Source organism: Coccinella septempunctata, chromosome 6 (genome assembly GCF_907165205.1).
Source record: "Coccinella septempunctata chromosome 6, icCocSept1.1, whole genome shotgun sequence".
Taxonomy (NCBI): domain Eukaryota; kingdom Metazoa; phylum Arthropoda; class Insecta; order Coleoptera; family Coccinellidae; genus Coccinella; species Coccinella septempunctata.
Genome location: NC_058194.1, coordinates 6,453,172 through 6,468,331, shown reverse-complemented (window position 1 = coordinate 6,468,331; position 15,160 = coordinate 6,453,172). Strand labels below are relative to the sequence as shown.

The following is a 15,160-nucleotide window of genomic DNA, read 5'->3' as shown; positions in this document are numbered from 1 at the left end:
GTTAATCATGTTGTAAGTGATTGCAACCCTGTTATTCGTGTTGCATTGGTCATCTATTCAATACAGATTTTCTGATATAACTATTACCACAATTTCACAAAGAATATAAATGAAAAATGTAAATAATAAACGGTCTCTGATAACAAAATAAAAATAAATAAGACATGAAATGAGTTGACAGGCTGTCAGAGAACAGTTGACAGTTTTCAAATGTTCTGTGGCTTAAAAAGTAGACGACAGACGTGGCAACGTCGGTACGGGTATGAGCATTTAGCTCCTCGTGTTTTCTATTGGTAAAACTAGTGCTGCACTGGATCACAGAACCTCAAATATGAATTAGGATATCTTTAAATATATGCTCTATTTTTATAATATGCACTCAATGAGCACTAGTTTCACTAATGGAATATTCTGTTACAGTGAATTCCATTGAAAGAACTAGCTTCATATCCTTTGGAATGATTCTAGTGACATCAAAATATGCACTCGCACTGCACTAGTTTAGTAGAAAACTCTATGAGTGAGTTGTCTACACAGATTACAGAGTAGTGGTTGTCTATGCGCAAACATACGTTTGAATTATTGTTCTTTTTGTGAACAATTGATCTATAGGAAAAATTATTGGAGCATAAAACAAAACTTTCTCTGTATATCTATTCTGAATAGCAAATAATTTAGAATAATGGAATTTTTATGACTTTCCACTCAAACTGGAGATTGTGACAATCGGAAAGTAATCGCAAAATGAATATGAATCTGTTGTCAACGTTAGTAGTGTTATCTACCATACAAATTAATCATTGTACACTATTAGATGGCATTTATTGTGGACGAGACAATTGCTATGATGTCTTGGAAGTTTCAAGAGAAGCCACTAAACAAGAGATAGCTAGAAGCTATCGTAAATTGGCTAAGCAGTACCATCCAGACTTACATCGAGGACAAGAAGCTAAAGAGAAAGCTGCAGAACAATTCAAAATAATTGCAACAGCTTATGAAATTTTGAAAGATGATGAATCCAGGAGTGATTATGATTACATGCTGGATAATCCAGATCAATACTATGCCCATTATTATAGGTACTACAGAAGGCGTATGGCGCCTAAAGTAGACGTCAGAATTGTGATAATTGTTACAATAAGTATAATATCTGCCATTCAGTATTATAGTGGATGGCAAAAGTATGATGAAGCCATCAAGTATTTTATGACGATTCCTAAGTATAGAAATAGAGCCATGGATATCGCCAAACAAGAAGGGTTATTGAATGATGATAAAAAAATAAGAGGTTTGTTACCAAATACGTTTTAAAGATTTATCTGTCGGTTTAATAATGATTTGAATAATAAATTGCTTTGTTATGAGGAAATTAAGTAGCTGTAACCATTCCAATAAAACAAAACAGTTTTTCTATAAATTGTCAATTTCCAGGCAAAAGTAAAGTATCGAAAGCAGATATAGAAAAAGTGGTTAGAAAAGTGATAGAAGATAAAATGGACATCAAGGGAGCCTATGCTAAACCCACAATTAAAGATTTGTTATGGATACAATTGATTATAAGCCCATACACTATTTTCATATACATATTTTGGTATGCTTCGTGGATTTGGAGACATAATATCCTTAGAAAACCATTTTCAGAGGAGGAAAAGCTCTATATAATCAGAAAAAATTTAAAAATGGGCCAACATCAATTTGATAGTCAAGAGGATCATAAAATCCAGGAATATTTGGCTAAAGAACTTTGGATTCAGGAAAATTTTGAAACGTGGTTTAAGGAGGAAGAAGAGAATGCGAAAAAATTGTTAGCTGAAAATAATCGGTATAAACAATATAGAAGATATCTTAAAAACCATGGTGTAGGCAGAATGACTTTTGATGATTCTTGAAGATGTTATTATGTACTTTAATTCGTAAGATTCATTATACATTCTCATTACCACATTTTTTATCTTGTATATGTGATACTATCTACCATAGAAATCATAATGTATATATTACCTGGACTCAGCGACAAGGGTAGTCTCGTGCTGCTGCTAGTGAGAATATAAGGTTATCTTATTATATTCACTGTTCTCAGTATAACCGCCTTCTACATTCATTTAATTGTTTTGCGTCAGCTTCAATTCAAGTAGATGTTGGGTGATTGTTCTGTGGACAAGACCATTGACATTATCAGCGGCATTATTCTCGCATTTTTCAACTTCCACATTCCCAGATTTGTTGTGCCAGCGCATCATATTTTGTCATAATTTCGATGTATGTTTTCATTAAATTCTGGTCCTGTGGCACAGCAAAGTCTATGATAATTGCTGTTTTATTGGCCATATCAAATATTACCATGTCGGGTCTATTGTTTGACCCTTCTGTCGGTTATTATGGTTAAGTCCCAGTATACTTCGAGTTGCTCATTTTCGTTTAATGTTTGCGGTGTGTATATGTTACGGCTAAAGATAGGTGTGAGCATAAACTTAAGATTAGCCGGCTAAACTTAGGTTTATATTCGAGGATCGGCTAAAGTTGGATAAAATATTCATCTGCGTCAGGGCATTTCATCTTTAGCCGGCAAAGTGCACATTACCCAAAACGGAACGGCTAAAAATTTATTCGATGGACACGCAGAGAGGAGATGTCTCATGAATGGTCGGATGGAAGAGGACAAACGCACACGGCCACTTTTTTGTTTAAATTTTTAGAATTGAAATATGCAAAAGAGCATTGAATGTATTAGGGTTGCATTACATAACGCCCATGGGTTTTCAATTCAACATTTAACGAGTTATTTTCATCTGTTTAGGCATACTTTTTTACGGAAAAAAATTTTATGTCTAATATCTCATTTTTTTGCAAGGTCATATTATGGTTTTTCACAAATTAGGCTCGGTTTGAAGAGCATTTATCTCCTAAACTTTAGGAGATAAATGTGTATATTTTCCCTACCATTCAATAATTGGGTTTATGGAAAAATTACGAAATGAGAACTATAGTTTCTAACATTGCAATTTCTTTCCAACCAATTCTTTCGCAAAAAAGAACAAAAAAAAACTATGAACATGAACATAGTTGAAAACACTTTCTCTAGCTGATTTTGTTAAAAATTTCTTTATGAGTCATTGAACATACGGGTTTCAAAATATGGCCTGTCGCCAACCTTGATGATTCATCCCGGTGGATACAAGTGTATTCATCGTAAAGCAAAGCTTATCAGCCAAATCAAAGATTATAGAGTTAACTCTATCTTTGAGCCAAATAGTCCGGTTAACTACAAACAAGATTGGGTACTTCTACTTATATTTTTCTAGAATTTAACCTTTGGTATTTTGATGAAGAAGTTCACGGCATCATTCTTGTCTTCATTATCTCCTTCTGCTCATTCAATTTCCCTCAAATTATGAACAATAACAAGATGAAAAATAATCATTAACACTACAGTTTTCCCTCACACTCAAAATAGCATGTCATGAATTTTGTCATCAAGCGTTTAGATTTATAGATTCGTCAATAAGAATTCATTGAGGCACAGTTGAAACAAATATATGTTCATTCTCCAATTTCTCAACTGCTTAACAGAATGCTTTTCTGCTATTAAAATATGTGAAATTCATACAAAAAATGCATTGCATTAATAGTTTGATTATACTCGTATTACTATTTCTTTACATTCTTTTAATGGCCGAAAGTTTCGCCCCTCAAGCCTTCTAAATTTTTAGCCGATGGGATATGGTTACACTTAAGTTTGGCCGGCTAAAGATAGAAGAAACTAACATTAGCAAATACCCGAAGCTGAACCGAAGTTTAGCCGGCTAATCTTAAGTTTATGTTCACACCTGTCTTCAGCCGTAACATATACATGGTGTGGTGTAAAATGCGGGATTAATTCTTTTTGTAGGCATATTAGTTGATGCACAACTTTCCCCATGTTGTTATGTTGGGTGAGATATTTGATACCCGCTATTGTTGTGCAGCTTGAGGTGAGGTTTTGGACTGTTACTTTGTTGTTTCCACCTGTTGTTGTAGGACGTGTGTCAGGTAAGTTCTGGTTGGAACAACCTGGTCTTGGATGGCCAGGAATGTTCCTTCCGTTTGGGGGAAAAGATAGCCTTGCTTGAGATAGGCGTTGGAGCTGTTAAAGGTTGTCATGTCTACCTCAGGTTGAAGGCTATCGAAAAAATCTGCCGAGCGGTGCTTTGGATTTCCATTTGTTTCTTACTTTTTCCGCAGGATCTTCTTCCTGTTTATTTCTGGATGTTGAGGTAATTAAAGCCGCTCTATCGCAGTATCGCAGAATACATAGTAGCATGGCTTGTTGTGCGAGTGTTGTTCTCAATCGTCTAGACAAGATCTCCAAATCTGTTTTTTTTTTCTTCATGAATATTAACAGTTTTGAATAAGTATGCTTATGTCTACGATACTTCGTCCGATAGGGGAGTTTAATTCCATATAGGTCCCAAAATGAATGATACATGACAATGAAATTTTTCGTGACATATAAGATTAATTCCAAAGACAATTTTACCGAATTTGTTCTGGTATGAAATAGTAATCTAATTTTTGGGCATTATATTCACGACATTAGGAACTCCATTGGGATGTTTTTCCCGAATGAATCAACAAAGATATACGTTTTACTTTCAGCTTCTATACTTCATTTACTTTTATTATAGCACTGGATTGGCCATGGAAATTGGATACCTTTCACTCTGTATGGTACGAAAATGTTGGGTTGAGACGCTTGTCAAAACATTTTTGAGTTTTGAATCAGTGCTACTTAGTCCGTTCTACGTGAGACTCTCAGTAATTACGTATTTAATCACAATGCCAAATCACTTCGGAAAATATTAAGTCGAAAATATGTAACGAACATAACTGACGTTTATACAAACTGATTGAAGACATACCAAATCTATTTATTTACATGGAAAATACAAGTGATCAGTAGTTTGAGCAGAGTTACTGTTGTTTATCTTCTTAGAATTCAAAAAAATCAACCCGAAGAATAAATGCATTTGATGCAGTGTTAGCATTGAGTTGAATACTCAAAGGTGGTAGGGAATGGGTATCTCTTGAAGAAATGAACGGATAATTACAAGAATGTTGAATTCTTCAACAAAAATCATCTTGCGTGAATGGTAGTCTGGGTAGTCAAAATAATTAAAAGAAGTTTGAAGCAATAGGAGCTTCACCTTCAAAAAAAAACAACTGGCTTGTATTGATGTCTGTTTATTTTCAATACATTGATATAATAATAATAATTATACAGGCTGTGGCGTAATGAATGGATAATATGGAGCCTCCGTCTAGAGGACTCTATGACGGTTTAGATAAATATATTTTTTCTACAAGCGTGCGCGTTCAACCTTTTTCCCGCACGCATTTCAAGTTGCAAAGAGTCACTTTTCCAAAACGTGCGGGAAAAACGCCTGCATTTGCGTGCGGGAATGGATTAACAGGGGTTTTTCCCGCACGCAAATCTTATAGAATAAATTAAATTTTATCATGTCTCTATGCACCGAACGTCAACGATGAGTAACCCATGGTAACGACATGCAGAATTACGTTTGTCATTTTATATGAATTGATCAAATGAGATATGATCTGTATCGTGCAATTGATATATTTATATATTTCAAGCGCTTGTAGAAAAAATATTGTTCCTAACTCTTGCGGAAAGTGTCTTGTCCGCACTCAACTGCTTACCCGAACTCTGCTTCGCATCGTTCGGGCAACGGCAGTTTCGTGCGGGCAAGTATCACTTTCCGCACTTGATAGGAAAATAACTATTTTGTTTTGTAAAAGTGCCTTGGTTTTCGAGATATTGTAGATTTTCGATTAATCACCCCAAATAATAATAATAACTGGATATTGACACTTTTCATCATAGCGGATCAAAAGAAACTCCTTGATTTAATGGCATTTTTCAATTGCTCCAGGAGTCTTTTGCGATTTTTCAGTACACAGGGTGTTTCACAAGTAAACGGACAAACGAAAACCGTGAATAGAGGGCATTGAGCTGGGTTCAAAAACACCTCATATGTGTGTCTTAGCTATTCCGTCTCCGATATACAGAGGAGTTTATTCAAATTTCCCGAATTTTCGTTCGGCTATAACTCCAAATATTTTAGTTGGATTCGGCTAAAAATTCATTATCCGCTTAAACTTGTAAGTTTCAATAAAAGAGAACATTAAAAGTTGACGAACACAGGACCGGACTCATTGAGGCTATATTCAAATTTAAACTCATGCAAAACACTCTGTTTGTAGTTTTTTTCGTCATAAATTTGAATTTTTCAGGTATCTGCATTGATTTTCTCAAAATCAATGAAACTTTGGTATGCCTTATCAGTGGATTATTTTTAATGAATAATTGTTTGGTGGTGAAATGCCTCTGAAAAAAACAGCGCTGCATATTGACTTTTACTTCACATTAATTAATGGGATGAATATGATCGCCAATCAAATGTCGAAATCTAAAAATGGAATTGGAAATGTTCAACTGAAGTTTTTCGTTCTCAATATATGTCTTGCATCTGTTTTTGATATTTATAGCATATCTGGGTATTCAGATAAGACATTTACAGTGATAATAAGCTTTGATATTGATAATGAACAAAAATGGAAATAAAAAACTGCGCTATCATGAAAATAATAATTATAACTTGATATCTTCTGAATGAATCGCTTTTTATGGACATCGTGGAACTGAAGTAATTTTCCGAACTGATTTTCACCTCATTTGGTGTTTTAGTGAAGGTAATGATTGGCACTTCGAATAAGTATGATGAATGCACTTTCGAACTCTTCACTGATTCCGTTATAGTCATTATTGGATCTATGGAAATCTATGAATTGGTCTGGTCTTATTACAATTTGTTATTGAAACATTGATGATATTCATGCACCAGCAAAATTATTTATCAGTATTTCAGGTCATTTCATTAGAAGGGTAGGACCCCAACATTGGAATGCTAGATATCCAGATCTGACACCCCGCGATTTCTTTCTTTGTTTTTATTCACACAACTAGTTGTCCATAGAAAAATAGATTCATTCTGAAGATCAAGTTTTAATTTTTAGTTTCAAGATTCGTAGTTTCTCCATCCATATCTGGGCATTATAAATTTTGAAACATTTCATCATTGTGAATGACTATTTTGAAGACCGAATTAGGTATAATTGTTGAACACATTCAACAGAATATTCTTTGAAAAAAAAATTCAATTAAGAATTTCTAAATATATTTTCATGAAGTGCTCTATTCCTTAGAGGCGTCTGACCAAAACAATTATTTCTAGAATATGATCAACAGGTGGGACAACCCAAAAATCAATTCATTTTGGGACAATAATAATGCAGATAAAAAAAAGTTTAAATTATGATCAAAAAACTACATACACGGTGTTTTTATGAGTTTGAAGTGAAGTAAAGCCTCACTGAGCCCGGTCCTGATTTTTTTCGAATTTTAATGCTCTGTTCCAATGAAATTAACAACTCAAGGCTAAATATAAATTTTCAGTCGACTTGATCAAGAATTTCAGGAGTTATAGCCAAACGGAAATTCGAGAAATTTAAAGAAACCCCGAAGAAACTTGTATATAGGGTGCCCCAAAACTATTGAATCAAACGTCACACCACGATAGAGCAGATCAAATACTATCGAATGACACCAACATTAGTTGAGCGAAAATGTACGGTTTCTGAGAAAACCTAACCTAAAGTTGCCGATTTTCGAACTATTTTTTCAATCACAAGGCCAATTTGTGATTGAGGATAGCGTTTTTCTCCCATATTATCACCCGTGTTTATTCTGAGTATCAAAAATCATGTATTAAAAACAATTGTTTCAATTTACCTTTACTCAGGTTATGGTTATCGATTAACTACTTAAAATAATTTGAATTAGGGGAGATATAACAATAATATTAGTTCAATATAATTTAATATCGATTTCCGTTTTCACAAACTGGCCCTATTATTGAGAAAAATAGTTCGAAAATCGCAACTTTAGGTATTTTAATAAAATTCTGATTATTCTGGAAACGGTACATTTTCGTCGAACTAATGTTGGTGTCATTCGATAATATTTGGTTTACTCTATCGTGGTGTGACGTTTGATCCACTAGTTTTGGGACATCCTGTATATGGGGTGATTTTGAACTCAGCTCAATGCCCTCTATTCACGGTTTTCATTTGTCTGTTTACTTGTGAAACACCCTGTACCTCCTTGTACCGTCATATGAAAATTCAAATTCTTCTTGTTGTGAGAAACGTTCAGCCCAACATTTGTTTACTGCAAAACACGTGTTAACGCTGATATGAAGGGTTCAAACTTTTCTACCTGATTCGGGCTTTTTAGGAACGAATTGCTCAAGATGCCGAGTTCGAGTAATATTTCGTTTTGCGTGTTATATTGGATAAAATTGAATTTATTCCATGGAAGATTCGAAAATAATTGATGTCCAGAATGCTCCAGAATGATGAAAATTTTCAGATTCCATTGAAACACTTGCGAAAATTATTTCGTATATTGTCAAGTTTAGATTCTAATTCATTCAGAACTTTGAGTTCGGCAAATAATGATCTAAATAATTCAATATTCTATTTGCCTCAAGAATCGAAACTTTTCGGGAAACGATTCATTTAATGATTAGATGACGAATAAATCAAAAAATTATGTGTGTTGATATTATATTTTCATTCATTGAAGAATATTTAGAATAATGAAGTTCAACAAAAGATACGAACAAGATACTTATTCAATTAGAGTCATGATCCGAAACATTTCAGAATTTATTTCGTATTTAGATGATCCGCTGCATATCGTTGTTCACAATACGACTGTCAATTTAGGACCAATTATAGAACGATTTAATTAATAGATCAATAGCTTTCGAAAATGTTGGTCAGTCTATAAACTGACAACTCATTTTGTCAAATGACGGATTTCAGTATCAGACTGCTACATAGTACATATAATGAGAGTTCAAAAAAATTTGTATAGACTACAGAATTTAGATGGTTGATATTATGTGTCGCTGATAGTCAATCACATTTCCTTCAGCGCAGTTGTTGTTTTGAAGAAAAAAGTAATGGATTCTCGCAAAATTCGAAACTCTACATGAATAGGCCCAGTTGTTCAGTTCGGGATTAAAGTTTATCCTAGATTGATTTTGACATTTCAGTTCATTTCTGTCATGTTAATCTAGAATCATCTTAAATCTTGGCCTAATCCTAAACTGAACAACCGAGCCTTATAGTAATAGCAACGTAGCATTAATTAAGTCAGTATATTATTGGAATAATACTAATTTTTTATAGCGGAGAATAGTGGTTTTTAGCCTCGGTATTCACGAAATTCATTTTATTATGTTTTTTTGAGGTGAATCGGCCCGAAATCTTGGATCCCCCGACCTGCTAGTTTCGTGAACTTCTATGACAATAGCATAATAACTCAAATTTCAACATTTTAACACAACTTTTTGAATTTAAGGGAGAGACACATTAAAAAAATCGATAGCAAGTTACCGCCTAAACTACGAGCTTGCCGAAGTTGAAACTGGTACCAATCTACTCAGTGCTTCATGATATGTATAGTTTTATGACTCAGTGTTTTTCAGAACCTGTAACAAAAAATTAAAAAATGTAAACTAGTCATCGCCTTCCAAAGGCTATATCTTGGAAGAGCTGTCGATTTGGAAAAAAATTTAAAGGAACTACCCCCGCTTATTTTCATTGAGGAAGCATCTCCCTTAGTCCTTCGCATTTGTTTACAGATATGGTGTATATAGATTTATTTTATCTATGTACCTATTTATTTTGGATAGTGGAAGTTTAATCAATATGTGGTATTTTCGAAGACCAAAACAAAAATTTCAATTGCACCTGATTTGTTAATTATAAGAATCATCATTTATTTTGAATAATAAAACTTCATGCGGAAACACTTGAATTAACTTTTGTCTTTCTCCATTCATCATGCGTCCATCATAGTGTCCGCTGTTCATTATAGCTTTTGGGAATTTACCAATCAATCATATTTATCCGAGTATGTATCTATATTATCTATATTATTAACTTCATTTTGTAGATTCATCATGTCTTGACAATAATATGGTTGCAATTTCAAAATATTTTGATTCGAGGCCTTCAAAAAGACTTCAATTTTGTTTATTTTTTCCCTTACATCCTGTATGATCTATCGAAAAATGCAAATCTGTTTTGGATAATTCTTCATAAAATCTTACTTGTTTCGATATAATTGGTAATTTTCTTTATGATACATCCCTAAAAAATTTAAACCAGAGAGATGGTACAAGATATTCAAATTTTCGGGAAAATCCAATAATTAAACATAATCGATAATAAAAAAGATGTTTCTGAGCAAAGGATTCCTCAAAATCATTGAGCAATCCGATTTAAGAAAAATATATAGAGAGTGTTCCATTTAAAATAACACAACAATGTCCAACATTCGGTTTAGCCGACGTTGTTCATTTCTGTGATATTGTAAAATTTGTTGCATTTTTTCTCTTGATTCTGAAATGAAAATTTTCGGAATGGCTCATTGTCCTTGAATATTCATCACCATTTACATCTGAATATTTAGCTTGATATGAAAGAAGTTCAACGGATGCATAGATACACACGATGAAATATAAACAGTCATAATCCCATTCGAGAGAGCCAAGATTGGTTTTCTTTCACGTGATTCTTTCCCCTACAGAAGAATGCGATAAAAAATCGTTGAGATATGCCACCTGGATTGCAATTATGGAGGAGATAGCGCGCTGCGCCTCTCTACAGTTAATTCCTCCGTATACTTATATTTCGCCTGTCTACATCTGCTTTGAAAATACAACGTTGCCATTTTCGGAGGTGCTAACGAGCAAAGAGTCGCCCACAGCAATTCTTCGATATACAGCTCAGCACACTAGCGCCAGTGATATACACTCGAACTAAAAGATTGTTCAGTACATAAACGGGGTGCGTTGTGACCTCAAAACGATTTTTTGATATGTTGGTCCCTGAATCCTCCTGAATCTAACAAGCTAAAAAACAAGGCAAAACGTTGTCACCTCCGATTTCGGAGGTGACAGCGATATATATGAGGTGAGAGCGTTAAACGAGTTACTATTTTGGAGGTGGTATTAACACTTTATGAGTGTTGCCTTGTTCTGTGAGGAACCGGCAAGCTCTAAGCCTCACCCTGCAAAGGTGATTTAAAAAAAAATATATATATATATATATTTCAGGTGCAATTTTCTTGGGTTTAGAGCACAATAAAACTTCAGGTATTCAGATTTTATAACTTGTAATCGACATATGTTTCGGCGTATATAAGCCTTTTTCAAGATTACGAAATAGGAATGGCTTGGACATTTACATCTAAAAATACATTTAAAATCAGTCATAATTCTTCATCACGTGCACATTAACTTACTGCTTTATCTGTAATCTACAAATTATTAATTTATTATAACATTACGAAATATATTGGATCTGTCAATTTGAATTTGTTATTGTTTCATTTTTGACTTCCTAGTTTTCCAATTGACCACATGAGATGCCATCTGTGTGCTTGTATGAATAAGTAAATATGGTATTGAAAGTTATTATTTCATTTCGATTATGTTTCACGTTTAGAATCACAGATGTCATCTCAATACAAGTTTTATTTTTTTTTAAGGATACTATGGTAAATTTTTGATAAATTTTTCAGGTCGGTTCTGTCGTTTATAGAGTTTTTTTCCTTTTGAATATATATCATTTCCAAGAAAGTCCTTATTTTGCTGTTGGTTTCTCTGTGTAGGATCTGAAAATTATCGAAGTCGAAACTATGGTTTCTTGCTATTTCATGTTTCTTTAGGGCTGTAGAATTTTTCGCATACTTGTGGCCATTAATCCTTTCTTTTATATATTGTGTTGTTTGGCCTATGTATACTCCTGGACATTCCTTGCATTTCAGTTGGTAAACACAATTTGATGTTTTATCCTTTGGAATTTTTGATTTCAGCTTGCTGTAAAGAGGCCTTAAGTTGTTTGTGGACTTGTGTGCAATTTTTATGTCTGTGTCCTTGAATATGTAATTAATCTTCTCCGACAGATTTTTTACATATGGGATTGCTATGTATTTTTTGTCTTTCTTATTTGTCTCATTATTAGTGGAATTATAAGCTGAATGTATTCTGGTTTTAAATATTTTCTCTACGAATTTTGGTGGATAGTTGTTTCGATTTAGGATCTCTTTTGCTTTTTTTATTGTTTCGATGCGATATTTCGGTGATGTCAGCTTTATCGATCTATCTGCAATTCCTGAGACAACACTTTTCTTATATTGAATTGGTGCTGTTGATTTATAGTTTAGGTATCTGCCTGACCATGTTTCCTTAGTATGCCAAATTGTCTCTATTTTAGAACCGTTGTTATCATGTATCAGTGTCATATCTAAAAAGTTTATTCTGTTGTTTTTTTCTATCTCCACTGTGAATTTAAGTTTTGGATGATAGTTGTTTAGTTCATTTATTATTGGTGTTATATGAGATTCGGCAATCGCAGTTATGCAGTCATCCACATATCTCTTGAAGAAATTTATTTTAAATATAAGTTTTTCTATTATCGTTTTTTCAAGGTCTTCCATTACTAATTCGGCTAATACACTTGATAGAGGGTTTCCCATGCTGCATCCGTCTATTTGGCTGTAAAAGGAATCTTCAAACTGAAAATAGGAGTTTGTTATGCAGAAATCAATGGCCTTCATAAATTCAACTTTTGTGAGATCTGTATGATTTTTTATTTCGTCCCAACGTTTTGAAATTATGTCTTTGGCTTTTTCCATTGGAGTGTTGGTATATAGACTCACAACATCAAATGACACCAACCTTTCATCTTCATTCAAGTTCACTGTATCTATGAATTGTTTGAACGTCCAAGAATCCTTTATGTGGTATGCGTTCTGACCAATGATGGGAGATATACACTTAGATAAGTATTTTGATAGGTTGTAGGTAGGACCTTGAATACAGCTGACAATTGGTCTTAACGGAATGTTATCTTTATGAAGCTTAGGTAAACCGTAGAATTGGGGAGGCACAGCGTTGTGTATTTTGAGACTGGAACATAGCTTTTTAGGTAAAAGATTTTTTGTTTCCCAATTTTTCACTATTTCATTGTTTTTTCTCTGAATTACTTGTGTAGGATCCCGATTTAATTTTTTGTAAGTTTTTTTGTCATTAAGATGTTCTAATATTTTATGTTTATAGTCACTGTTGTTCATTATTACTGTTTTATTTGATTTATCTGGTTTCAAGATTTTAAGTTGGGGATTATTTTTTAGGAATGTTGTTGTTTCTTTAATTTTCTTATTTAATATATCTTGCTCTCTATTCCTTTTTGGATTCTTGTTTTTGAAATTAGTGATAGTGTTTGTTATATCTGTTCTAATTTTTGACTGTATTTCTGGTTCTAGGTTTATAATTCCAGTTTCCAAACTTGCAACAATGTCTGTTATAGGTATGTTTTCTGTCTTATATTCCATGCCGTAGTTTGGGCCCAAGCTAAGAATTTCTAGGACTGTTTCAGGTATATCTGTGTCTGTGAGGTTAGTGACCCATTCTGTATGTGTGGTATTGGTGTTACTATTTTTGTTTTTTAATTTTTGTAGTTTCTTTATTTGTTTACTCTGGACTTTCTTGAATGTTTCTTCTATTTTACAATTCTGGATATTAAGATATTGTCTAATATGTTCGGATGGTTGTATACTCTTTAACTCCGACTCTGTATGTCTTATTTCTGCTTCAAGTTTTCTCAGATGTTTTGTTGTATCCGTTAGTAGTAGATTGAGTGTTCTCAATTGGAATTTACTCACTGCTCTGTCAAAGTTTATCTTCATCGATTTGTCTAGAAATTTGATGTGCTGAAGCTTAAGTTTAAGAAATGTTGGACATAATTGTGCATTTTTACATTGTAGCAAGAATATTCTTCTGTTCTTTTGTTTTGCTCTTTGTTTTTTCGTGTTCCAAAGTCTTTTGAAAGTACGTGCAATGTCCTCAGGATAGTTGTCTTGGATAAATCTCATGTTGATGTTGTCTGCCTCCATTTTTCACCCAGGAGTCTATAAATACAATAGGTAAAATTTCTCGTGCTATATTTCATATATTTCAGGTGCAATTTTCTTGGGTTTAGAGCACAATAAAACTTCAGGTATTCAGATTTTATAACTTGTAATCGACATATGTTTCGGCGTATATAAGCCTTTTTCAAGATTACGAAATAGGAATGGCTTGGACATTTACATCTAAAAATACATTTAAAATCAGTCATAATTCTTCATCACGTGCACATTAACTTACTGCTTTATCTGTAATCTACAAATTATTAATTTATTATAACATTACGAAATATATTGGATCTGTCAATTTGAATTTGTTATTGTTTCATTTTTGACTTCCTAGTTTTCCAATTGACCACATGAGATGCCATCTGTGTGCTTGTATGAATAAGTAAATATGGTATTGAAAGTTATTATTTCATTTCGATTATGTTTCACGTTTAGAATCACAGATGTCATCTCAATACAAGTTTTATTTTATTTAAGGATACTATGGTAAATTTTTGATAAATTTTTCAGGTCGGTTCTGTCGTTTATAGAGTTTTTTTCCTTTTGAATATATATCATTTCCAAGAAAGTCCTTATTTTGCTGTTGGTTTCTCTGTGTAGGATCTGAAAATTATCGAAGTCGAAACTATGGTTTCTTGCTATTTCATGTTTCTTTAGGGCTGTAGAATTTTTCGCATACTTGTGGCCATTAATCCTTTCTTTTATATATTGTGTTGTTTGGCCTATGTATACTCCTGGACATTCCTTGCATTTCAGTTGGTAAACACAATTTGATGTTTTATCCTTTGGAATTTTTGATTTCAGCTTGCTGTAAAGAGGCCTTAAGTTGTTTGTGGACTTGTGTGCAATTTTTATGTCTGTGTCCTTGAATATGTAATTAATCTTCTCCGACAGATTTTTTACATATGGGATTGCTATATATTTTTTGTCTTTCTTATTTGTCTCATTATTAGTGGAATTATAAGCTGAATGTATTCTGGTTTTAAATATTTTCTCTACGAATTTTGGTGGATAGTTGTTTCGATTTAGGATCTCTTTTGCTTTTTT

At 33.2% G+C, this 15,160-nt stretch overlaps 2 protein-coding genes across 2 annotated transcripts; one reads left to right on the top strand and one right to left on the bottom strand.

Annotated features, from left to right (window-relative positions):
- Positions 1-522: 522 nt before the first annotated feature.
- LOC123314968 (dnaJ homolog subfamily C member 25 homolog) lies at positions 523-1,944 on the top strand. The gene is made up of 2 exons (XM_044900460.1): positions 523-1,288; positions 1,432-1,944. Exons 1-2 carry the CDS (start codon positions 745-747, stop codon positions 1,887-1,889), a joined length of 1,002 nt encoding a protein of 333 aa, XP_044756395.1. The 5' UTR covers positions 523-744; the 3' UTR covers positions 1,890-1,944.
- A 9,724-nt stretch (positions 1,945-11,668) lies between these two features.
- On the bottom strand, positions 11,669-14,433 carry LOC123315930. The gene is made up of 2 exons (XM_044901836.1): positions 14,346-14,433; positions 11,669-14,290 (listed from the first exon to the last, which is right to left on the bottom strand). The coding sequence occupies exon 2, from the start codon at positions 14,090-14,092 to the stop codon at positions 11,669-11,671; it is 2,424 nt and encodes an 807-aa protein (XP_044757771.1). The 5' UTR covers positions 14,093-14,290; positions 14,346-14,433.
- Between the last annotated feature and the right edge of the window lie 727 nt (positions 14,434-15,160).